At 40.7% G+C, this 27135-nt stretch overlaps 1 protein-coding gene and 1 long non-coding RNA gene across 3 annotated transcripts; one reads left to right on the forward strand and one right to left on the reverse strand.

The window, feature by feature from the left end:
• Positions 1-205: 205 nt before the first annotated feature.
• STAM2 (signal transducing adaptor molecule 2) lies at positions 206-23654 on the reverse strand. Of its 2 annotated transcripts, none has more exons than XM_081872278.1 (14): positions 23472-23654; positions 17251-17335; positions 15471-15546; positions 15161-15256; positions 13996-14142; positions 12262-12331; positions 10306-10426; positions 8270-8364; positions 7424-7509; positions 7194-7281; positions 6935-6989; positions 5784-5937; positions 3699-3853; positions 206-3580 (listed from the first exon to the last, which is right to left on the reverse strand). In XM_081872278.1, exons 1-14 carry the CDS (start codon positions 23509-23511, stop codon positions 3364-3366), a joined length of 1485 nt encoding a protein of 494 aa, XP_081728404.1. In that variant the 5' UTR covers positions 23512-23654; the 3' UTR covers positions 206-3363. The 2 variants fall into 2 exon arrangements, with proteins under 2 accessions (XP_081728404.1, XP_081728403.1); XM_081872277.1 differs by having other exon boundaries at positions 10306-10492; positions 23472-23653.
• On the forward strand, positions 23442-26118 carry LOC309348684. Its single transcript, XR_014159512.1, has 3 exons — positions 23442-23581; positions 23835-23952; positions 24182-26118. It is a non-coding gene; the product is annotated as an uncharacterized lncRNA (long non-coding RNA).
• The last annotated feature ends 1017 nt before the right edge of the window (positions 26119-27135 follow it).

Here is a 27135-nt window from a genome sequence, read left to right on the forward strand (position 1 = left end):
CAACAGGCACCATGTGGTGCAGCAATGTCACCAGGTAAGCTAACCAGGGCAAAGCGTCACCAGAGTGTAGTCTGCCTTGGGCCATTCAAACCTGCAGCCAGATTGGATAAGGGCCATGTATAAAAGGGTTTCTAACCCAACAGCTGATGGGGCTCAAGTTAAAGGGAATCAGCACATAATAAAAAGAAGACACTCTACTAATAGGTTTGTTAAACAAGTTTTATTTGCCCAAGTCAGCCCAAATATGTTGTAGACAAGAATCTGGATGGATATTTAATATGATCAGATCTCCAATTGTTAATACTGATGGTTGCTTGAACATAGTATCGTGTAAAAACACCCAGAAAGTATTTTGTGGTATGGGAAGAAAACATAAGTCTGAACATGGACAAGCAACCACAACGGGAACTTCTTGAACAGTACATATTTGGAAGGCATTCCACCAATTCCAGTGCTCCGTTTCATCCCTTTTCCTTTCACCAGTTAGCTCAAGAGCAAAATAATTTAATCTACTGCTATGGAAGGATTAAGATTATTCCAAGGGAAAGACAGTCAAGCCTTGTACAAACTAAGTTTATAGCAACGAAAACCTGGTTATGCTTAACATTGTGAAACACTGCAAAACATTTATCTTGAGAAATGATGCATAGATGTTATAGCATGACATAGCCATCCCTTAACTGGCAATCTTTCAGCAGGTTATGCTAGATGTTTGCAGGGCATGGAAAGTGTACAAATGAAAACCAAATAAACACATAAAGAGCATAAAGAGCAAAGGATTTAGAAGATTAGCCATTTAAATATTATTGGGGTGGGGGAGAAACACTGGAATGCATATAGATGCCAAGGTCTTGGGGAACTTATTGTTAATTTTATGTGTTAACCTTTTTTAAAAAAGAGGAAGAAGAGGAAGAAGAAGAAGAAGAAGCTTGAGTCAGGTGGCAATATGGACTGGACAAATGCCCTTGGGCAACATTCAGATAGGGAAAAACATTTGTATACAATTTAAGGTAACAAAATGACCAAGAAGAAACTGTACCTTATTTTAACACCCATGAAACAAACCACAATACCACCCTTATTACAAACTGTCAGAATTTCTACTTAAATAGTTAACATGTGAAAAGCAAAGGATTTGCTTTTAATATAAAAATAGGTGTATGCCTGCAGTACATTCTGAAGTCCATTCAAATCAATAGCTAAGCACTCATTGATATCAATGGAGTCTGGGCCCTATGGAAATCTGTAGTCAGTTCCTTTGGCAGCATAATTATGATCACACCTCAGCAATAAATAATGTTTTAGTCTAGAAAAGAGAAGAGGGAAAGATGATCCCACTGTCACCAGTACACTAAATACACAATTTCAACATCAGAATTTATACATATATACAACCTGCATAAATGTATTGTAAGATTACAGCAACTAGCAATAATGCAAAATGCAGCTATGTATAAAATTTCACTGATTTTTTTTTAGAGAATGAATATATATAATGTTGTGTATAAAATATCAGACAAGTGGATATATATACACACACATACTATTTATATATTATATATAAAGAACAAAATACCATGAAAAATGTTGCTTCAGTTTAACATCAAATTTGGGCACCACTTAATGTAGTATCAAAGATTGTGAATCAATAAAAACTGATTATGTAATTTATTAATATGAAGGAGTTACATACTCATCAAAAAGTCTTCATTTCATTTATCAAATGTTTGGGCTGAGAGAGGTGGCGGCGGGGAAAGTGGGCCTGCTCTTAATAAGGATTCTAAAATAACACCTTTTGAAACTAATTCAGTTTTGAATACAGAAAAGGCTAATTTGAGCCCCATTTCCCATTCTATACCATTTCTAGACAGAAAGGAAACCACCATGGTTAGATGATCAACTAAGCAAGCGTTCCAGAAGAAAACACACACACACACACACACACACACACACACACACACACACACAAATATTGGTCCAAAATGGAACTGCAGCTGATCACTAACATGCTTCTGAACAGCCTATTTAGCACCAGTATAGGAAGTGAAAGGGCCACTTGACAACAGGCAAGTTTGAGTTAGACAAACACAGACCTCACTACGAAATAACAGGTATTTGTACAACAGACGGTGCATATTTAAGAAGAGCTCTGAAATCAAAGTATAAATGCCTTTCAATTTTCGTGTGTTCCATCATTACCTTTTGCTCAGGCTAAATCAATAGTTCATTTCACTACCCACCCTGCTTGCAGAGTACGGTTCATCCATATGTAACCTATAAACAATATATTAAAGATGATTATGTTATACAGCTGGGTAAGTAAATGGTCAACAAGGAATTAATGAACCTACAGAAAACACAGAATCTTTCCTTTCATTTTCTGTCAGGGCAGGAGTCTTTCTGATCCCTGAACACTGCAATTATAGTTTTGCATGATATTTATTTTAGATGCTTAACTCTTAAAAATGTGTATTTGCTAGTTGAGGCCAAGAAGATGACATCTGCTCCTAAATCGCTGCTTTGAATAAATTGTGGCATAAATTTTGTCTTCCCAATATGAAAGATTTCTCTTTCATGCAAATAAGTATTCAGCAAAACCACTGAATGAAAGCAGAGAGAGAAGGCAGAGCAAAAGGTCTAGTTCCATCAGAGTAACTTGTGCTTGGAAATTAATTTACATACTAAAAATGCAATCTTGAGACTCTTCTCTTCCTAGACAGGGAATAAGAACTACTCCTCAGCAATAAGTAGCACTAGTTTTCTGAGAAATGCAAATAAGAAATCCAATCTGGCAGAAACCATAAAAGTCCATTAACTGCTGTCATTCAAAACTTTCTTCTCCCAAATTTACAACTGCTTTATTGTACAATCATAAAATGCAATCTGTTAGGATGTTCTAGCAGGGGTGCAAACTGAAAAGCAAATTAGCTAAACTAATTGGGTTTCAAGATACCACTTCAGACTTAAAGGTTCCATAAAAACAACGTCATTAATAAACTCTGGAAAGAATGAACAGGAAGAGATGCACATATAAACTTGCTTTCAAGCTTTCTCTTATGAAACGTAGCACAAGGAAAAGTTACTCTAGAGAGGCTTCATTATAAATAGGGAGCAGAGCTGATAGACCACTATGCAAGGCAGGGTGTTGAAGGCCTTTTAACACATTAGCAGCTCCCCTTATTTAAACAGCTTTGCAAGAAAAAAAAGAGACTATTAAATTTGAATTAACTTTTTAAACTTTGAAATTGCTTGGCTGTCTTTTCCCTTGAGCAGAAGCATCCTTTTAAATCAATGGAGGGACAATTTAAATGACAAGGGTCAGCAACATCCATCCCAAACTATTTTCAGGAACAGACTGCATTTTCACAGGAGAGGCTGTTGATGGTAATTTGTTCGCTGCTGTGTAAGGGAATGAGCTGGAACTGCTGGATAACATGTTCCTTGAGGCAAACTGGAGGCATTGTTCTGGTATGTGAACATATCCATAGGCATACCCATTTGTTGGGCATAAGGGACTGTATTAGGAGGCGGAAGGCAAGAATTCTGGTTCATGTAAGCAGCAGTGGATTCTAGACCGGTGCTGAAATACAAAAAGAAAAGGAAAAAAGACATTTTGTCAACACCCAAAACAAACGGCAACCCTAGAAAGATTACACCATTTGCAAGACGTCTTCATTACAGCTTTGTTGATGAAATACCTTAAATAAGCTGCCTGACCAGGCTGAGAAGTTACTGAAGAATTTATAGTTGGCGGCAAGGACCTCAGTGGACCAATCTGATCACTTCCTGGATTGTAGCCTTGAGGAACACCATGAACCACATAGTTCCCACTGTGAGGGTGCATGGGATAGGACTGCAATGGAAACAGAACAACATTACGAGTCTGAAATTGCACAGCTAAAAAACCAAGAAGGGGTAGCACACACACAAAAGCTATGGCCAGTTTTGTATGTGGCAAAAGCATTGCACTAAAGCTGTGGTTTTTAAAACTCGCAGGAATTGTTCCTTGAGGGAATAAAAAGAAAGAGTAGATATTTTATAGCACAGCATCAAGTTCATTATTGCACCATCATGGTTCAAGCAGCTTCCTCTAAGCTTCTATCATGATGGGGTGGTTATACACAGGCTTAAATCCTCACTCGGTCACAAGATTTGCCAGGGCAGGCATAAGCAAACCCCGGCCCTCCAGATGTTTGGGACTACAATTCCCATCATCCCTAGATAACAGGACCAGTGAACAGGAATGCTGGGAATTGCAGTACAAAACATCTGGAAGGTCAGAGTTTGCCTATGCCTGCCTTAGGCAATCATTTCCCCCAAATTAATCTGCCTCACAAGGTTACTATGAGGATAGAGTAGGTGGGAAGAAAACCATGGTTGCTGTTCCAAGCTCCTTGGAAGAAGAGTAGGGGGGGGAAAATCTAACAAACAAAATATTCAGGTCTTGTTCCAACAAAAGCCATATTCTACTAGTACCTTAAGGTGATAACCATCTAAACCACACTCAGATTGAACCCACTGAAATAAATTGACTTATCCAATGATTTCAGTGGGGCTGCTCTTAGTATAACTGTTGGCCCCTTAATCATAGCTATCACTGGTTTTTAATCCTCATGAGGAAGCAGCATTATTTTCAAATGACAAGAATATTAGAATTTAAGATGTCTAATACTCATAATTTCCTTTACATCCCCCAATATAATCAATCTTCTATCATTTTTAAGAGTTCACTGCAATACATAATAGCTAAATGCATCATCTTTGATGTGGCAGTTACCATGGTAACTATTCTTTCCACACTGATTATGTCAAATCCACCTAATATATGCAGCCACTCCCCCCTTTTTTGCACTTAATTATTGCCTGCACATTTTCCTCTCCCCACTCCCTTAGTTTATTAAAGCAAACGTGAGTGTTTGTAATGAATTTTCAAGTTATTTTATTCAACACACAGAGAACTTGTAGCCCAAAGGAACAAGCAACAGAAATCAATCCTTTACTGGACAAGATTACTTTTGTCCTTCCAAGATACGCTTCATTGTCAAAAATCTCAACACTACAACTCAAAACATGTGCACCAACAGATCTCTTTTGTTTTTCTTATTATTTGGTATCAACATAAAAACATTGCAATACTGGTGTATCACCCAAAATTTTGTACTGCAGTATGCCTAATTCCTAAGTCCCTCTATCAGCTAGCCCACAAGCCTTTTAACTAGACTGCTCATCAATGTAAAGTTTGAACAAGTAAATCTATCCACCTGATTTGCAAAGTTACAATGAAAACATGTTTAACTTGGAAAACTTACTGGCTTGGATCCTATTTCGCAACACCCCACCCACCCAACTGTAGCCCCCCCCAGGAAGGAGGTAGTGTAAAAACAATTATTTTGCAAATACAGTCATACAACACAATCTTAACCATGCCTACTCAGAAATAAGTCCAACTGAATTCAATGGAGCTTATTCTCAGGAAAGCAGAGTTAGGATTCAGGGGGAGAAACACAGAACCTGCTCCCCTCTTTGGATCCAAGCCTACAAGAAATTTACAATTAAAGCATTCTCCGAAATCTGTTAACTATGTGATATGGGTTAAAAAAAGAAAAATAGCTATGGGAGAAATAAATAGTAGTTATCAATGCTGTTTTGCTTAGGTGTATGTTGACATGTAATGCAGCAGGATTCAGAAACCTTAAAATCTTAAGTTGTTAATGGAGCAGTGGCCCTCGCTCACATTGCAGCAACTGTTCTTGAAAGAATCCTTGCTAGACAGGGACACTGACCTGTACTGGAACACCAGCGGACGTGGGTGGATAGGGTGCAGAAGAATGCATCTTCGAGTATGAGGAATACATAGGCGCTTCGTTCATCAGTTTGTTGTAGAGCTCCAAAGCTTCCAAGGCTTTAACATTTAGTTCAGACAATTCTGAGTGCTTCCTAGTTCAAAAAGAGTGTTAAGTCAAGTGTTTGCAGTTATGCACTTGTCCGTGTGTGTAGCCTGGCAGAAATTAAAAGCCTATGAGGTTAAGAAGTGACTTGGAAAGAAGGTGTTTGCTTCTCAATACCAAGTCAAAGAAGTCTCTACATCATGCTTCCCTGCAACACATCCAACCCTTTGCTCAGTTCCCATAGTTATCATGCAGCCTTCAGATGTTGTAGACCCCAACTCATACCATTGCCAACCACTGCCCATGATGGATTGAGGATGGTAGGACCTTTAGTCCAACGTATCGAGAGGTTCCCATGTTGGCAAAGGCTGCTCTACAGGATACATGAGTTTCCTAAAGTAAGCTAGCAGTTTTACACAAGCAATTCCCAGAACCGTATAAGTAAGAACTTAGCTATTCACCCCCACGATACTTCTCCATCAAGAGTTGAAGTTGAAGGCTATGACAGGAGACATGACTGTTAATTTTGCAGGATTTCTAAATTTCAACAGCTAAGTTTATAAGTTATCCAAACAACATTAGGGGGTGAGGGGTGGGAGAGAGAAGCTGAAAATAATTGGGATTTATATCTGTTTCCAAAAGACCAAAATCCACTTGGTTTGTTCTACTGATAGCGCTACCCCCATAGTTAATATCCCTCCCCCATTATGCCTTCATTCAACACTCAACCAAATTGCAGGAAGTGGTCACCTGCTGGGAACGCAGAAACAAATTAAGATCACTAGACCTACACAATCTTACAGGTAGGTTCTAGTAAACCCACAAAGAGTCCCACATTCCAAACCTATTTGCAGCCTGAATTGCAGCTTCTTCGATGCTTGTGCATGGCCTAAGTACAACAAAGCTAATGTCTTGTTTCAAGCTTCTAAACAAGCCTTGATAAGTTGAAAGAGGTCTATAGAGAAAACATGGCAGTCTTAAGTCTTCTATGTGCTGCTTAAGAATACATTCCCATTTTACTCAGACATACTGCTCGACTGTCTTACCTATCAATTTCTTCTAGTTTTTCATCTATCATGGGACTCATCTGTTGGCAGATATCTGAGAATATACAAATATTGATATTTGTTCAGTTAAATGTTCATAGCTGAGGAGACTGCAAGCGATATAAATGGGGCTGATATGCATAGTGATAGGGGAGTCTCACCTCCCACCTTTCTCCCAGACTGCCACTTAGCTTATTGAACAAAGGACAATGGATTCTGGAATAGGACTGCTAGCACATTTATCAGCAATCAAAAATACCTTCTAAATCCAGGAGATCAGGAGAATCAGGTTTAGGGTCCGATGGATCTATGCTCTGGAGTAACTGTAATGCCTTATCCATCTTACTCTGAAAGACGAAGAAAAACATCACTAGAAAGGCATGCAGAACCCTTAGGAGTGCAAGTTCCCAAACTCAGTCAAAATTCAATAGCTTCTTCAAGGAAGTAGTATCTAATGAGACTTTGTACTAGTTGAAAGCAACCACACACCTCATCTATGTAAACGGGCTCCGGCTCAGCTTTTGTAACTTCCTCTGTTGTGTCTTCAGCAGAAGAACTTTTATCCACAGTTGCAGCTAAGAGAACATGATAGCATGAGTTTCTCAATCTAAATGTTTTCCAAGCAGTTTGTTTGTTTGTGTTTCTGAATCACTTCCCAATAAAACAGCCTGAAGCAAATTAAAACCAAAAACACCCAACAATAAAAATGCCTATAAAAACAAATCCAAGTTCAATACAGCTACAGGCTAGGATAGAAATCTCTGCTTAAGTTTTCCTACATGCAGCAACTCTTCACACACGGAAAAATAAGTTTTAAATTCTGCTCTTGTGGTGTACGACACTTATTTTAAAACACAAATGCACTGAGCTCAAAACCCAGATGGCAAATTAAAAGCCATTTCATATCATGACTTTTAGCAGTTTGACTTGTGATAGTTCAATGTTTTCGTTTGGCAACACCAAACTTTTTGATTAGGTTGCAACAGAGCGTTGAGAACCATCTATTCTCACATTTTCATCCCGCCTCCATCTGTGGCTTCACAGCAAGTGAAATAGTCTTGTCTTGAAATAATAATGCCACTGACAAGACATATGGGAAGTTACTGCTCATAAAAATGCAAGATCTTCTGTCATATTGCATAGGGTAAAAACGGTTTAGCAATCAGAGCACAATTAGGCATTGTGAGTCAAGAGGATTAGAGCCAATTCCCAGGGTACTTAGTGACTTTGGACAAGTCATTAAATTTCATGGTACGTTCCTACATCAAATTGGGATAATACTTTATGTGTGACTTTTAAAGTGCTTTCAATACCACCTTTTTTTATTCAGCTTACCTGACTCAGACTCATCGTTTAAGTTAGAGGTCACAAAATTAGATGGAAACAATCCTATTCCTCTGTGATTTTCTCCTTTCCACCAATTGGCATCACTGAGCAATAAAGATTTACATTTTATTACACAAAACAGTCAACTGCAATATACTGTCCCTCACCTGTTTCCCTACAAATCCCTAGGATAGGCTCTTAATTTAGAAGAGAAGACTTTCTATAACTTGCCTTCTGCCATTCATAGCTCCATTAAAGTAAAGCCACAGAAACAAACCACAACCGCTTGCTCTGCAAAACAAGCAAAGCACTGTAGGGACAGATCTGCAAAATGCCCAGCATCTGCTACAAGGTACCAAACTGACACAAGAAAACACTTGAAAAAAAACCTCCTAAAAAAACCCCGTAGAAGCAAAAGCCTAAATATTTGTTCTCTGTGTGTATTTGACACCGTCTTACTATTTTCTCTAATGTTTAAATCTCATAAGTGTTCTCCAAAACCTCAGAGGTTGAAACAAATGAAACAATGAATGAATGAAACAAATTCAGTTAAGTCATTTAATATACAACCCTTACTATGCATTCAGGTTTATGAATTAGCATGTAACTATAGCTGTTTTACATGTGTTACAGAGCCTAGGGCTTGCCGATCAGAAGGTCGGCTGTTCGAATCCCCGTGACGGGGTGAGCTCCCGTTGCTCGGTCCCTGCTCCTGCCAACCTAGCAGTTCAAAATCACATCAAGTGCAAGTAGAAAAATAGGAACCGCTCCAGCGGGAAGGTAAACGGCATTTCCGTGCGCTGCTCTGGTTCGCCAGAAGCGACTTAGTCATGCTGGCCACATGACCCAGAAGCTGTACGCCAGCTCCCTCGGCCAATAAAGCAAGATGAGCGCCGCAACCCCAGAGTCAGTCATGACTGGACCTAATGGTCAGGGGTCCCTTTTAGTCATGCTGGCTACATGACCCGGAAGCTGTCTGTGGACAAACACTGTTTGCCTCTGTATTATTGTTGGAAGCTGTTTTTTTAAAAAACAACAACAACAACAACACAGTTCCTAAAGAACACTTCTGGTTGTGGCAATAAAGAAATGGCTCCATGAGCTGGGACAGCTACAGTATCAGTCCATATCACAATCCAGAACATTTCTATTTCAAATGTTGTATTAATTTCAACAGAATTTCTATCCAAACCAATACTGCAGCCTGGTGCTTTGGTTTGGCTTCAGAGTGTCTTCCTGCAATTGAAGAACAATCCTACGGATGAAATTCATTTGGGCAAATTTCCTCTCTTACAACAGGACCTGCCCCTCTTCTCCCCCTACCTGCGTTCCCCCCACATCTGGGCCAGATGATTGGGGCTCTCCAGAACACAGATGCCAATGGATGACACCCTTTGCCTGGGATGCAGGGCAAAGTAGAGTTGTAGAGTTTAGAGATGAAAAGATGAATGTAAGCTAATCTTGCCTCAAAGGGTTCCTTGTGGCTTACACACACATGAAGATTCTGATCAAGCACAGAACCCCCTTGTATTTTGAGAAGAAACCCATCACAAAGATTTAAGACTTTATCTAAATGGTTTTTGGGTGTCCAAGGAAGTTTTACAATGATCACAGGGGTTCAAAGCATAATGAGCATGCAGTAGTATGACATACACGGTGGTATCCAATGTTAAGTCATATTCAGAGTAGATCCAGTGAAATGAATGGGCATGACAAATTTAGGTTCATTGATGTCAATGGATCTACTCTTAGTAGAACTTTGTCGGCTACAACCCATACGGAATAGTAGTAGTAGTAGTAATAATAAATGATAATAATGATAATAATGATAATAATGATAATAATGATAATAATAATAATAATAATAATAATAATATATTACTTATACCCCACCCATCTGGCTGGGTCTCCCCAGCCACTCTGGGCGGCTTCCAACAGGAGATTAAAAACACATTAAAACACCAGTCATTAAAAAACTTCCGTAAACAGTAAATAAATTTAGTTCAGCAGCCCTCTCTACTGATAGGTCTCAAAGTATAACATACCTGTCGTCCAAAACAACAATTATATCTCCACTCTTAAAGGTGAGTTCATTGTCCTCGACAGCTTCAAAGTCATATAAGGCGCGCACCTTTCTTGAAATTTTCTGATTGCTTGAGTGAACTTCTACAGGTGGGTATAAAGGTTTTGTTTCTGTTTGTTGTTTTTGCTCTTGCAAAGATAATTCAATAGCTATGGTTTGGAAAACAAAGAAATGCCTTTTATAATGTTCCAAATAATGATGAAATGTGTTAACAGCAGTTTTATTTTCTACCATAAGGTAACTAGTTATTTATTTATTGTTAGGGATATTAATAAAGCACTATACACTGCAATGATACGATAGTGGTATCCAAAAAGGAGGGGGGAGGAATAATAAAGGTAAAACCCAGATGAAACAGTTTTCATAAAAACCTCAAACATTTCAACCTTAATAAACTTGAGATCCCTTCCCACCATCTAGCTCCTAGGGTCCAAGGTGTGCAGAGATCCTAGCTCACAACTGCTTTGCATGGAGCTTATTTTTGAATACAAGGCTCTCTGAACTGGGTACTAATCCCAGCACTGAGTTAAAAGATGATGTCTCAGAACCCCTCTTAATCCATGCTCAAGAAAACCTAGTAAAAACAAGGCAGTAGCTTATTCCGAACTCCTCACATCACACAGGGATGATAAGGCATTCAAACTGTAATCTCTGTCCCATCCAATGTGGATCACTGAGGGTTCTCTGGCGGACAGGGGGCATTCTAGATGGTGGAGATAGCACTATCTAAAGGATCCTGTTCTTTTTGTACCTGTGGTAAGCCATGGGGGGGTGTTACTGGGTTGTTTTTGTTTTGATTATGTATTTTGTGGTTTTATATTCTGATTTTATCCTGTGAACCACCCTGAGACCTGTGGGTGTAGGGCGGTATATAAATTTAATAAATATTAATAACAACCAAGGCTATAAAGGTTGTTGATGCATAGTGTTATTTTTTTTTAAAAATAATATTATAGCTAGGAATAGTTGGTCTAAACTGGTTTCAGTTTATCATACAAATACTTATAATTATTACACAATCTCAAGTATTACTCAGATAAAAAAATTGAATTGCAAATACATTAGCAATTAACCAAGTATTAGTCAAATGTCTGGTAAGCAAAATGATCTTTGGAAAACTTGACTGACTGAGCCCGCTATTTACAATGATCTTAAAGAAGCAACAGGAAATAATCTGCATGTAGGTTCTTCAACAGGGCCCATAATAATATACAGTAAGGACTAAAAGCATACAGTTTGCAAGTCACTTTAAATTGATACACCCAAAAAACAGTGCATACAAATTGAAGTTCCAGAGCTTCTAGCTACAAACTGATAAGTTGATGGAAAAATATTAAAGTATTCAAAACGAAACGGCAAAAAGATGTTCTTTAAACTTGAGTCATAACCCAGTATTTCTCAAGAAGGCTACTCTTGCGAGAACAAAATGCAAGTGGGGTTAAATGTACACAATATAATTTTGTGTAAATTAGCTGAATTACTCCAGCTCACAAAGAGCTTCTTAAGTCATTCACCACTGCTATGAGCGTGAAAGGTCTCAGACCTCAAGCTGCTTACAAGCTTTAGAAACTAATTGTCAGTTCTTGACAACTAGCAAAACAGAATGACAATACTAACAGAAAATTGTTAGAAGAGACAAGCATCCCAAGAGCTCAATTGAAGGGAAGAATAGCGCCAAAAGAATATGCATTTTCTGAGGTATAAAACTTGGATTTTCCCTACTCCTCCCCCCCTTAAGAAAATAACTGCTCACTCTTCTCTCTGTCTTCCATTTCCTAACCCATTTCCACCTCATTGTTCAGTCTTCTTTAAATGGAACATGTTGTGCATTTTAGGCATCAAAACACATCTCCAAGCACAAGCTTAGAAACACTTTAAATGTTATATTGCTCAAGATACATGGTGACTAATACTTTACCTTTAGCTATATCTTCATCCTCTTTGTTTTTGCTTGATGATGCACCATTCTTGGCAACAGCTGAGGGACTCTGTAAATGTACTGGCAATATTAATATACCACACCAAGTGGAAAAAGTTCTATATTTGCTTGTACTTTAAAAACAGCAGTGTTACTGATGTAGCTGCCCTGTGATAAGAATTTTTAAAACTTGTTTAAAACAAGAAAGGACTGGAATCTCAAGAGGTGCTAGGAACACAGATTTTGGATAGGAACTCTTCAGTGTCATCTCAACTTCCAGCATTTCAGTCACAAGGTAATGATATATACTGTCTCTAGACAAAATGCCAACTCAAGCCTCAAGAGAGTTACACCTAAGGCTAAGTATTATGTGAATGAGTTTGGACTCATGTGCTTGCTCGTACCTGAAGGAGCATCTCCACCCCCATCGTTCTGCCCGGACACTGAGGTCCAACGCTGAGGGCCTTCTGGTGGTTCCCTCATTGTGAGAAGTGAGGTTACAGGGAACCAGGCAGAAGGCCTTCTTGGTAGTGGTGCCCACCCTGTGGAATGCCCTCTCATCAGATATCAAGGCAACAAGCAACTATTTTACTTTTAAAAGACATCTGAAGGCAGCCCTGTTTAGGGATGTTTTTAATGTTTAAGGCTGTACTGTGTTTTTAATATTTGGTTGGGAGCCGCCCAGAGTGGCTGGGGAAACCCAGCCAGATGGGCGGGGGTATGTATGTATGTATGTATGTATGTATAAATAAATTGATTGATTGATTGCACACATCAATTTGGTCCTTGGCTCCCTATTTTGAGGCAAACCACAGTTTGTCCAGGATAGAAACAACTGAAACCTATGATTTGCTAAGAAAGAGGGAATGTGTGGGAGCAGAAGAAGTGATAAGAGAGGGTAGCAACGCGTAGCATTTCTATAATGTACTTCACGAGTTCAAAGCGCTTCATCTACATTATCTCAGTAATTCTTACAAAAACCTTGTAAGGTAGAGTCAGTATTTGGTACTAGCATCACAATACATGCAGGTTAGACCTGTCACATGTAATACTGATCAACGATTCCCCCCACTCCAAGCACCTTTGCTCGCTGCCTCCAGAGTGACCCAAGTCGGTAGCAGAGTAAGCAGAGCAGACCTTGAAAAATTTCCCTCCAAAAAATGCCTTAGACCAGAGTATTTCATTGCTTTCTAGCACCTGCTGATGTCCTCCTCCTGTTTCTTTTGCCCTGTATGGCAAATAGTTTGTCACACATACTGATTTTTCATAGCGCTACCACAACCCACTCACCCCTTCTTTTTGTTGAGGTTTGGAATTTATTAGCAGATTGATAAGGCTATATACAATAAAGAGCAGTCGGTGGGGCTTGGTTTTAAAGTTCCCATTATATGCATCTGCATTCATCAGGGTCATGAGTTTAGCTATGCTACATCTTGGCGATAAGGATCACAGTATAAAATTATGTTGTTTTAATAGCATTTCTTAAATAACGGAGTATATTTAGATATTTGTAAACTAGCCAGGATAGCCAGGAAATAAAAATCTTTTTAAAAGGATGAAATATACATTTGATAATAGTTTATTCAGATGCAGGGTAAAATTCTGTCTTGCCATGAAAACCAGGCATTTACTGAAAATCAAGCATGTCAAAATATTCTGCATATTACTTAAAATGTCCTCACGTATCTGCAAAATTGTAAACATGCCGAAAAAGTTATAACTCTAGCCTCTTACCTGTGATGCAGAGGTAGGAAATGTAACCCCTTCTTCCTTAAGAGATTTAATAGTTGCTGATATTAGACTGAACTGTGGGTCTTTCTGAAATTCTTCTGACCATTCAACCATTAAAGCTTTTAACTTTTCACATACTTTAGGATGACCCTAAAAAGACACAAACAAGCCCGGTTTTATGGCACAATCTACAAGGCAATTTTTGATTTTTAAAGCGTTGTGGCTAGGATCCAAATAACTACCCAAATTAGCTCTGAAGGCCTGAGGGAATTTGGGGCTTGCGCCACACCTCTTCTGAAACTGAAGGGAGTTTAAAAAAATAAAATAAAATAAAAAGAAATTGTGAAATGGTGTAAGGGTCTGCTGCTTAAGGTGGGGAAAGGCCCCCTGAATGAAAGAAATGCCATTAGGCACAGCCAGGTCCTTGAAGATGGCTAAACTAGCTCTTTGGATCATGGCCTATGTTTAAATTGCCTCGTACTAAAATCTAGAGGTCAATGCAGCACTGATAATATGTCCACATGTTCACATACGCAATAGCAGCATGTGGAACTGGGGTGTGGGTGTGATCTGTTGCTCCCCATCTTCCAAACGGGGCATGTTGCTGCTGCTTACTGAGAGGGAATGGGACAAGGCAGAGGTAGGGTGGCTCAGATGCCACAGCAGAGCCAGTCCAACAGGCCCAACACTGTATTTGCACTGGGCCTGCACTGTGTTGAACTCCCTGCTGCTGCTGCAGCAGCAACACACTGTATTCAGAAGACGGGTGAGCAACACGCCCCCGCTGGCTCCTGCTGGTTATAAATACCACTATTCGGGTTTATTATGTGCTTACGTGCAAATATTTTGCTCTTCCGGCTCTACTACTGTGCAGGGTTAAGATCTATCTGATTTCTCACGGTCTGTCATTCCTGCATGACAGTTGTCAATTTAGATACTGCATGTTACGTTTTCTTCATTGCAGTCCATAATGGAATACTGCTGTGGAAAATCATTTCATGGTTTAGTCTCTTCCACTCATCTCTCTGCCCTATCAATTCTGTTTAATTTGTCCCTTTCTGCAGCCTAAGTTAAATATCAGCAGTGTATTGGACAGATGTATAAACACCATAACAATGAATTTCTCCCCATTGGCTTTTATTAAATATGGAGCATATTAGAACCTTACCTTGTTTATAATAACTCGTACTTCACTAGCAAAGTCGCGAGAGCAGATTTCTAAGTGAAAAATCTTTCCACAGTTTGAAACACAGGCTCCCAATAGCTAACAAGTGAAATTGAAGGCAAAAATTAGTAGATGAAAATAACCACATAAAATACAAGGTGTAAGCAGTGACGAAGGTATTGGCCATAACAAAGATTTACTACATCATCTACAGATATTGAATAGAATTCAAAAGCGATCATCTAGTATTGCCTTATGATTAAAAAGAACTGCTTTAACCCTTTTCATAAAATAAGTTATGTATTATACTCACAGTTAGTGCCTGCAGAGCAACATGGGGTACCTTGTGATTTACTCTCTTCAAAATGGCTTTGAGGCAATCTTTTGCTCTAGATAAAACAATATCATTTTTCAGACTCTTATTTCAATCACTTAATTCGCATGATGGCAACCTACAGGCCTATTCCTCTCCCTCCCCCAATCTTCCTGTCACTGCCACCCAAAGTTGGGCACCTCCTCTAACCATCCCCTTCTTCTGACACCTGGAGTGACTTTTGGTTGCTCTGGGCAACGGGGAAGACATCCCATTACTTTGTAGAATCCAGGGTTTTATCTCTTCGTTGTACTGAAAACACGAAGAGCTGACGGGATGAGGGTTGCCAGCCTTAAAAAGAGCAGAGTTGAAGGCAGAAGAGCCAGCATCTTCCCACTCCCTTCACTCAACTCTGTTCTCCTCAAGACTGGTGGCTCCCTGCCCACTCTCACAGAGCAGAGTCATAGAGTGGAGAACGAGAAGGGCCATCAGGCAGGCTCTGCTTGCCTGCTCAAACCTCTTTCTCTGGCACTGACGGGGTGAGCCTGCAACATGAAATATGTGGGAAACAGTGGCACACATCTCTCCAGGTAGTGTGTATGTGAGAGAGAAGGGGGAGAGGACAGAGGGTGTGTTTGTGTGAATGGATGGTGATGGTGGGTGTACGCTCTTGTTTGAGAAAGGGGTGCACTCTGATCACCCCCCCCGAGTACCTTCTCCAAAGGAATATCAACAAGATTGCCCACACTTGACTTCACTGAAAAGGAGACAGGAAATATTGGAAGGAAAAAGACACTGAAAACCAAAGTTTTGGGACACAATCCTACCATTCATGTTGCAAACGGAAGCTCCAACAGCCTTTTTTTCAGACCTTCAAATTCTGCAAAGAGTCAATGTGTGGATGGGAAGCTGGATTAATTACCCCCTTCTTCCACACATTGAGAGGATCTGTGTTCAGACACACTAAAGGTTTTCTCCACAAGACTGGGAACCCTGAAAAGGCAGGCTTATAAACTGCACACATACTGTCAATCAGGAGATACATCTCTGCTCCCCTTTCACATGCTGATCCAATACAGAATTTGAAGGTCTGAAAAGGCCTCATCTCTCCTCTGTCTTTTGGCTGCTTTTAGCCCTTGCAAAATTGTAGTTTTAAGTTAGGCAGTGCTATTTGCCACCAGAAGGTGGATTGGTTAAAAAACACACAAAGCAATATCATTAAACACAATTTGGCATACATTTTTAGCTTGCTCAAACAGAATAGGTACCAAATGCTTTCAAAGCTTGAATAAAGCACAGTCACATCCAAGCACACATTTTACTTCTTCTTACAATTTAGTCTGAAAGCAAGCAAATATATCTTGCATGCATTTTTGGTAAAAAAAATAAAAATAAAAGCTGCCAAAAAGAATGAGAACCAAGAGTCCAAGAGTTCTGGAAGACAATCACAAGGAAAAAAAAGTTCATCTAAACAACACTGGCATTTACTGGAAACTCTAGGTTAAAAAAATTCTGCTACTTCACAACAGAAAGAGAATTTACTTAACAACCTGGACAGTTTCTCAAGTGACCTAGTTACATTTTCTCTTTGCATCTTAAATGGATCTGAATTTTTATACAAGATGAGCTTTAACATAAGCACATTACTGTGTATACCAGCCTGAATTGACTGGAATGAATAGAGCTACCTATCAGATCTGGGCACAGGAAACACAGATTACTCAGCAGAAACATAAAATGACATTCAGCAAGAGCTGGCAGGCAGGACGAAGTGTCTTACCCATTAGGAGTGCTTCCAACTTTGTCACATATATCCATAATAACTCCCCAGTCTTCAGCTGTGTTGTACTCATTTGTGGCTTTTTCTATAAAGAAAAATAGTGCTTTGAGAATCAACACCTTTTCAAACACATATACTCTCTGTTAGAACTGCCACTAGCAAAACAACTGCTTTTTATTCTGTATATGCTCCCAAAGCTATAAACTTCAGAAGCAGTTTTTTCGTTCCCACCATAAGGACACACACATTTCTCAGTGTGATGGAAAAAACCTCCTGACAGAACTGCAGTTACAAGGTCATCATTTTATGTGATCTGTTTAGTCTGAAAAGGCATATCTTTCATACCTCCTTTACCCAAGTGTAAACATATGAAATTTTGTACATTAACTCTTTAGAGGTGGGTACAAGTCTAATGTATCTGCTATTCATATATTTTTTTTCAACCAAACTGTAGGATGGGCATGTCCAAAAAGCAGCTTGCAGCACAAGTATTTAGTTTTTTAAATTCTCAGTTCTTTCATAATATAATGGAGAAGAGATTACAACAGGATTGGCTTACAGCAAGTAATATTGCTGCCTTTAAGGCAACAACTTAAAACTTCTTAAACAAATTTAGAAATCAAATAACTATTTTGCATCTTAGGGAAGCGCTGGAGTTAATTCTCTGCTTTGTGAAGCTGGAGTAGAAGCTGGAAGATGACCTGACCCACCTCCTGCAGCTCTCAACTTCCCTGAGAATCTGTTCTGGAGGGTTCAGGACTACAGGAGGATGGGGGAAATTGGCAAAGATCACTCCCTTCCCTTTAATGGACACCTCCTGCTGGCTCCAAAGCACTTGCACAACAGCATGAACAGGATTCAACCCATTTATTGGGCAAGAAGTAGGGACAAGACAAAGCTTGAACAAGCACCAACACTGGCTCACAGAACTTTGTTTAGAGCTCGGAAATCGTAGGCAAATAAATGAGGCATTTCCCTTGTGAAAACTGATTGCTGTCTGTCCAAGCAATGTGTGAGAGACTCTCAAGATCTGATCTGTGTGTTTGTTAACAGACTCCTCCTTTACAGCAACTTCAAAGCATAGCACTGCCAACCATTGCCAACAGCATCAATGGTGTCCTCCCAACTCCGCTGCACTGCAACTCCCATAATTCCTGATAATTGGGAGTTGGAATCCAACAACATCCAGAAAGCCAGATCTTCCTTATCCCTAGTCAACAGCTGTGAAATGATATAGAACGATCCATTCCATAATTTTGCACTGCCCCCTGCTATCAAAGAAGGGCTATTAAATCAAAGGGTTATGGCTCAGTTGTAGAGCATCTGCACTGCATGCAAAAGATCCTGGGTTGGATTAATTCCCAGCAGCTCCAAATAGGGATAGACAGAAACCTCAGCAGAGACTCTGGAGACCTGATGCCAGTCATGCTGAGATAGATGGACGAATGGTTTAACTCCATCATAAAGTAACTTCCTCTGTTGTTCCTCTGTTAAAAGAACATCAGAAGGTGGTTTGAAAATGAGTTTACTTCTCTTTGGTTATTTTTCGTTTCTTTGGTGTCCTCTGCTCTGGGCTGTTATTGGGGTCTAAGGATTTCACACACACAAAGGACCCTGAATTGGTGGAAGGACCTTGAGTGAGAGGCAGGGAAAGGAAGACCTCCCAGGATGAGAGACTGGGAGAAGAAGAAAAAGTTCCCAGGTGAGAGTTGGGAGGCTCCACCATTTTCGGAGGGTGACAAGGGTTAAGAGCTACCTTTGAGAGAGGACTCTTATGTTTTCTTTTCTCTTTCTCTGTTTTTGTATTTATTTCTATTAGTTTATTTTAGCTTATTGTATTATGAAAAAGCTTTAATAAAATATTACACACACATATATACATACTGAGTTTCAGAAATAATAATAATATTCATGTTTTGCCTTGATTTTTATCCACCAATTTTCAAATTCCACACTAAGGCAGTTAAGTTCCAAGCTGTATGGCACAGGAAATCAAAGGCTCCTGTGTGCCTGAAATATCCACCCACAAAAGTAGGTTGACTGTTTTATTTTGGAATGTTTAACCCTCTGGTCTTGTCTCTTCCTGATACAGTTCCTGCTGCCCTACTTCTGCATCCAAGTCATCCCCAATTAAGAGATGTAACACAGGAAGTGCCAATTGCTTTGCTGCCTCAACCATTGCTCCAATCAGGAAGCACATGCAGAACAGTTAATTCAAGCAGAAATATTAGGGGTAGTACTCCTAGGAGAATAAAGAATTCTTATCCATTCTACAAGTACTGTAAATCTTTCAGGATTTATGCATTCAGAAAAAAGTGAACTGTGCTATAACTATCAGAAGCTCAGATAACAGTGAGACCTGATGGGTAGCTGTGTTGGGGAAGTCCCATACATTGTAAAATCAAACAATTAGTACTTCCATTAACTTCAACATACCCGATTAAGCTAGATATCACAGAAATATCAACTTTTCAGTAAAAAAAGGGGGGGACTCACTGAAAGCTAACAAAATTATCTTGTACTAGGAACTATCACACTTTAAATAAATGTATGACTGAGAAAGGTTCTAATTTGAGTAAAACGCTACATGCACATTTGTTCCCATTTCCAATGCTTCCATGTTTGTGTTTGTCTCTAGCAGAAATTGTGGGAAGTACTGTACACGGTTCCTTCCCCTGACTCAGCTGCTAAGACTGTGCTCATAAAGCCTTATTTGCAATGATCAACTATTCAGTGGGTAAAGGAGAGAGAAAAGGAAATCGACTATCAATGCAGCATCCCTTTCTATGTGTGGTACCTCACTAAGCGAGGGCTATACACACTGACACCTGTTTCTTTGCACTAACTGAAGTTGTAAGTGCCTTTTTAAACAATATGCCTGCCAGATGGAGAACCATGTTAAACTTGTGCAGTTTAACAAGATACTATGCAAATTAGCAAAGCAATGCATACTTATAGGGATCTACTTGGTTTGGAGAAAGAACAGAGGGCTATAGTGACTTGATCATCTTATATTTTCTTGGATCCAAATACTTAATAAAGATAGCCGCCAACACATAAAAGGTGTCTCATTGTATGACAAAACAAAAAATAATTGTGAACCAATTACTAAAGCATACATCCTGACTAGCTTGCAACAAGTTATAAAAAAAGACTGCAGGTTTCAACAAAACACATCCAGATGATCAGCATATTTAAAGCATTCACATTTCTACTAAGTGATCTAGCAAATTTTCTGGTTTCTGGTAATTAATTCAATTAAATATTCTAGTCTCCAATAATAGAAATGCCAATTCATTCTCCACTTAATTCAGGTATCCTATATTATCAACTCAGTGTGTATGCAATCAGCCTTCATGAAAAAGAGCTGCTTAGCCTAAAGCAAAGGTTGTTGAACCATGTATATTTTTCTGTAAGGACATAGGAACCAACAGGGTCCTATCATCTGACATGAAAGGTTGGCAGGTTTCCAGATTGCTCTATTATATGCATATAAAGCAATCTCTGTATAACAGAAAAGGAATGGATCATAAGAGAATACTTTCCCCCAACTACAGTACATTACTATCTTTTCCACTCTCATGGTGTTTTAGGAAGAGCGAGCAAATCACTTCACTTTTTTGTTTGATGTAACTGGTGTATGCTTTTAATAATGTTGACTGAAGAAGAGCTTTTGCCAGAAATCAAAGTCCATCTGCGTTCAACTCCCTACATATTAGCCTTATGCTAGGAAGCTCAACAGCTGAACCTCTAGCAGAAGAGAGCACTGTCATCCATGTATTTTGGCTCCCCACATTTTCTAAGAGTATCTGAATTACCATCTACAATAGACTATTAAGATATCCAATTCCTCTGTGATTTTTAAAGAACCCCTTAGATCTAAAAAAATAATTGTCAAAAACAATAAACTTCAGTACAGTGCACGCATACATGTGCAGGGAAGCTACAGAAAGGATTCAAGATTATTTTCCTGCCTTACACATTTTTGTTGATATAGTGGTTTCAGAAACACACAATTTAAAATCCCATTGCAGATACTAGAGAATGTGGGAAGCAATGCTCCCCCCCCCTTTAGGTCTAAGTTTGAAAGACACACAGAGGTTAATGCCACTAATTTCACAACTTTTACAGCACAAGACAGCTTGTAAAAAAGGTGCCTGTTCTCAGGTTTCAAAATATCCACCAACAAGGAATGACAAAAGCAAGCAGCTGACCACAGTTGATGTCACTGTAAATGAGGAGAAAAGTGTCCTGTCATGTCTGTTGATATATGGTCTGTTGACTAATAAACTCCAGGTGTAGTGTTCCTTCCAGATAGGTTGAGCTTTTAATCATGGCATCCAAATTATTACCAAGACCACTAACAATATTTATTTAAGATCCAAAACACATTTCTTTGACAGAGTGAGAGACAGTAGTACAGTGAAAGTACAGGAAGGCACAAGGTTAAGATTAAATCTCTAGAAGTCTGTTTTTGAATAATTTAACTGTACCTTCGCACAGAAGGCAAATGAGTGCAAGAAGCCTGGCCTCAATACTTCCAGAAGTTTTGGTACAAGCATATCTGTTCTTGCAATGTCTAGGTTGTCAAACCAAGGTCAGCCATGCAAGACTCCCTGCCTACTCCCAGTCCCCTACTCCCGGTTATCTGAACAGTTATGTCAATATGATATATTGGGAGAAGGAACTGCATGAGAAACTGCCACATATCTCGGTCTCCAGCACCATTATGGCCTGAATGCTTATGAACAAAGCGATCCAGTAGTTTAACTGCTGGAACTACCCGCCAGGTTAAAACCCTTGTTCGTCTTAGAATTTCGGCAAGCTATTAGTTCTCAGTTCCAATCTTGCACCTGGGTGGTGGCGATGGACAGTGTTAGAAACAGAGATATGAAAGCTAAGAGCTAAACGGCACCTTGAACCTGGGTTATGGGTGCAACAACAGAATGTCTTGGCATGATTTTTTGTAACAAGACTACAAAGCTGAAAATGAATGAACTGCAGCTAAAATATTACATTTATTTTTAGGTCTAGTCCTTCCCCAGCCTACCTCACCAATATTCTTAAAAGGGTCTCTTCTCCAGTTTTCGGAGAGTTGCTGGAAGTGGGGAGGCAGAAAAAGGTCCTCCTTTCCTTCCACTCTTCAGTTTTAATCTGATATCTTAGGCGCAAAGTTCAGAAACTGCTGGCACTCATGAAATTCCCAGTCCCAAAAACGCACCTAGAACAATGGGTGATGGGGGGGGGGCGACTTTTGCCCTTACAGTGGTACCTCAGGTTAAGGACTTAATTCTTTCCGGAGGTCCATACTTAACCTGAAACTGTTCTTAACCTGAAGCACCATTTGAGCTAATGGGGCCTCCTGCTGCCGCCGCGCTGCCAGAGCACGATTTCTGTTCTCATCCTGAAGCAAAGTTCTTAACCTGAAGCACGATTTCTGGGTTAGCGGAGTCTATAATCTGAAGCGTATGTAACCTGAAGCGTATGTAACCTGAGGTACCATCTCACAGCCAACGAGATATTTAATAGAAGGAGCACCAGCTCTGGGGAATAAACGAACGCGATTCCTCTATGTATCTAAGAAACGGGCCAAACAACTCTCTAATGCAGGGAAGAGGAATAACTTCACCGCAGCTTTGAGCGCCTGCGGACATTCTCAACCCCCACCAACCCCTCTTATATTTAAGAGGTGCCCGCTTCCACCCCGGCATCGATCCCCAACATTAGACGCCCCTCTTATTCCCCTGCCCAAGACTGAAACCACAACGCAACAAAAACTTCCCGAAAGGTCTCTAGCGGCTTCCTTAAATGTTTGTAACCCAAAACAATTGTGGGGGCAGTGGGGGGGGTGGAGAGGAAAGGAACGAGGGAGCCCACGGTCGCGCCCCTCGGCCTTGATCCATACGAGAACCCCCCACCCCCACCCCGGGGACCCCCCCCCACCCAGGAAGCGCTGCTGCGACGTCGTCCCCAGGGGCGAGCAGGAACTGCCGGTTGTGTCACCGGGCCTCTTGCCCAAGAGACACTCCCGGGAAACAGGGATCGCCGGGTTCAATCCTCCCTTCTCCCCCCCGGCCCCGCCCCGGGGTCAGCTGCCTCGGCGCGGCGCCCTGGAGCCCCGGCCCCTCTTTCCCGTGGACACTTGGGCTGCCTGCTGAAGCCCGGCGACCCCTGTTTCCCGGGAGGGGGGTGGGCGGCAGATCCCACCCGCCGGGACTCACCCACATCCTGCTCGAAGGGGTTGGAGGCGAAGAGAGGCATGGTGGCTATTATAAGAATGGCGGCGAACGGCGAACCCTCCGGGGCGCTCGGGCCCGGCTGCTGCCCCCAGGTAAGGAAGCGACTCGGTGCGCAGCTACCCCGTCTCAGCACAGCTCCGCCCCGCCCTCGGCTCCCTTTCCGCTCTACTTCCTGTTCCGCCCGCTCCGTAAGGACCCCACCTCGCCTCCGTCTCCGCCCCCCCCCAGTTTGCGGTTCGTCTACACAGTCGCCTGAGTTATCCTGGCGCGGGAAGGAAGGCGAGAGGGCCGATCCGTAAGGGCTGAGAAAGGGAATTTAGGCATGGGCTCTTTTGAATCCCGCAGGCTTATCCCGACGTCGCCGTTTCCGAAGGGAGGAGACGAAGAGGGGAAGGAACAGGCAGGCGGTTCGTTGGGCACCCTGCGTCGGTTGGTCCTTGAACAGAAGACCCATCAAGCAGAGGTAGGGAGTGGGGGGGGGGAAAATGGAAGAGTCGCGCGCACCTGGCAATTCCAATGCAAAATGTACAGGGGGCTTCAACCATAGAGGTGAGAAGTAGCAGAGCGACTTCTAGGGGAAGAGGGCAGGAGGCAGAAGCTTGGCAGAGAAAGGAATGGCGCTTTCGGGAACTGTGGCGCCAGCCCTGCGCTGCACGTTCGCTTGGCATTAAGGCTGCTTTTTTACTTCGCAGCAGGTGCGGTTGGAATCTGGCATCTGCTTCCGTGTGAACGTGGCACATTTCGCAGAGTTCAGATGGACATCAGTGGGATCAGTGCAGACTGCAGACCCTCCAAGTGTCTCTATTTTTCAGGGACGGTCCCAAATTTACAGCAGCCGTCCCGGTTTCTTATTTGATCCCTATTGTTATTGGAGGGTATTGAATTAACTGTATGCGAAACTCGAACAAAGGAAATAAGTAACTATATAACTTTTAAGAAGACATCTGAAGGCAGCCTTGTATAAGGAACTTTTTAAGTGTTTCATGTTTTATTATGTTTTTACATATGTTGGCAGCCACCCAGAGGGGCTGAGGCTACCCAGTCAGATGGGTAGAGTGTAAAAAGTAAAATTTTTATTATTACTATGGAATAGGACATCCCTATTTTGATCAAGAGAAAGTTCATAGTTCATATGTTCTGCTTCAAACTTTTTTGTTCCGGCAAGCCTGCTAAGAAATGTAATTTTAACATGCACTTTTGTTCTTAAAGTCTGCTTTTTTATTTATATTCTTATTTATTACCCATTTTTTATTTATGCTAGTATTTATAGCCCACCCGTCACATAAAATATCAGTAGGCTGTACAAAAAAATTTACAAGCACAATGAAAACAATACAGAATGATCATAAAAATGACTGGCTTGTCTTTAAAAAGTGTAAACAACTGAATAGGGCTGTTGACACAAGAAACAGTCTTCAAAGAAGTACCTGTAAGTTGTCAGTGAGAATACCAGCTGAATCTAAAAGCTGAATCTTGGCTGGAAAAGTCTTCGACAGCATGGGACCGATGACATTAAATGTCCAACCTCAGGTTGAAACTAGTTGGGCTTCTGAAACAAGGGGCAACTAATGACACTCCTCCAGATGATCTCAGAGATAATTCTGATAATTTTATTATGCCTACTCTTTTAAAGTCTATTTTTATTTGCCCCCCCCCACTCCAGCCTCACGGATCGGTTTGATAGAACCTCCAAAGCTGCACAAAGGAAGGAAAGGAGAGACTGTTCCATCTGGCAACCCCAAATATTTCCCATGTCGGATTGATTGCCTTAGCACAATGTTGAATTCCACCCACTGCTATTTTTAATGAATGCTTTGTACCATTTCCTATGCATTTATAGTAGTGCATAAATCTTGCTAAGCTTTATATAGTTTCATTTCACAGATCCAAGAACATGCATTCATAGCCATGCATCCATTTCTGGAGAGGGCTTGGCTATGAGCTTAAATGTAATACCTGTGAGAACATGATACCTAACCGTATGGGAAAGCGGGCGGGCATGTCTAAGAATCCCAATGACTTTCTGAATGATCTAGAGAGGACTTTGATCCAAACCCAAACATGTTTAATGTTACAGCTTTCAGTTTAAGCCCTGCTGTGAAGGTTTGACAGAGCTACAGGATTTGCAGAAGTATTACCGGAGTCTATGTCAACAAAAGTTTGATTACTTGTCTCTAACTAGCAGGCTTATTCACTCAACAGCCAGTTACAGAGCTAGTTGTCCTGCATCTTGTTACACGCACTTAACATGTGGTAAATAAGCAACACAAATCATGAATCTGCTTGGGCATGGAATCAGCTATGGCAAAGGAGAAGAAAACTGTTCATGGAAAGAAAATATTGGCTACACAGGGCACTTTTTCTGCCCAAGACTTGCTGATGAAAATGACAACTGTACCAGCAAGGGCAGCAGTATTCACTTCCACCTTAGTGAATTCCTGGGCTTTAGATCCAGTAATGGTATTTTAAAAATTATATTATGCCCTCTAACTTTAATAAATAGTGCTGTTGGCACCCAGTTTATTAAAAACACCCATCCTTATTTCTTTGACTTGTTAGTCTCTCTGCACAAAAATGTGTTCATTGTCATTTCTGTATTTCAGATTCCAATAAAATTACATTTGTTTGAGTGACATCTCTTATGTTTGTTTGTATTCCTCATAGGACTTGCTCAGCAAATTTCGTGGTGGTTTTAATTATCAAACCTCTCCTTTCTGGCAAGAAAATCCCTGTTTGGCTGTCCTTGGCAGGATATTTTTCCCTGAAGGAGAAATGGTCCTTCAGGACCTGGGGAATGTCGTATTGGCTGCCATCTTAAATTCTGTTCAGATCCCCATTGTTCATTGCTTGGATATAGGAAAAAATCAAATTCAGCATGTCACAATAAAATTTCATCTTCAAAACATTCTACTCAAACGGTCTACTTGATCATTCTTTGTTTTGACTCTGTCCGAACATGCTGTGCATCCCTTACATTATGGGCTTTGTAGCTCCTTATGACACCTGACACTCTGTCATCTGGGGTATAGTCTCAGTAGGGCCAAGAAGCTTATTCCTGATGACATGATGACATAGCTTTTCCCCCCTTTCTTGCAAAAATTAAGTTCCAGCAGCAACAGAGGACATGACAACGACAAGGGAGCTGTTGATGGTCTCAAAATATGTGAGATATTTTGAAGTCAGTTGTACATGTATACTCCCAAGGTGGGGAGAGGGGAACTGAGGAGGATCCTTTGGATAGCAGCTCCTCATGGAATGTTGCTCCAGATGGCCCTAGGAGGGCTGTGGAAGATGCAGGGAGGCCTCTGTGTGTAAGGGCTGTGGTTAAAATCTCCCATACTTGAATAGGGCAGCCATGGCACTAGTTTGTTTTGCATCCATGATGCTTTTCCTCCATAGAGAAATATATAAATAATAAATTACTATCGTCATTATCAAGGTAACTGATATACAAAAAAATAATTATATGTGTGAGTGTTCGCATGCCTGTTATTGAACGTACTGGCTTCCCTACTTGTGCAATCACTTTAAATAGAGGGCAATATCCAAGTCAGTAGATCTGCTAGCACACTAGTCTTCACTTGGTGGGTCATGCCCTGATCCAAGGTGGGTCACAGCAGCAGCACTACCCCATGCAAATATATTG

This window comes from Podarcis erhardii (assembly GCF_964252035.2).
Source record: "Podarcis erhardii genome assembly, chromosome: 1".
NCBI classification, from domain to species: Eukaryota; Metazoa; Chordata; class Lepidosauria; order Squamata; family Lacertidae; genus Podarcis; species Podarcis erhardii.

Coding starts and splice junctions, on each gene's coding strand:
- STAM2 (XM_081872277.1), bottom strand. CDS start 23,511: ATGCCTCTCTTCGCCTCCAACCCCTTCGAGCAGGATGTGG. Junction 8,365..10,305: donor ATTGTTGTTTTGGACGACAG/GTATGTTATACT, acceptor TTTATTGCTCAG/TGATGCCAATTGGTGGAAAG. Junction 3,854..5,783: donor CCGCTGGTGTTCCAGTACAG/GTCAGTGTCCCT, acceptor TTTCCATTGCAG/TCCTATCCCATGCACCCTCA.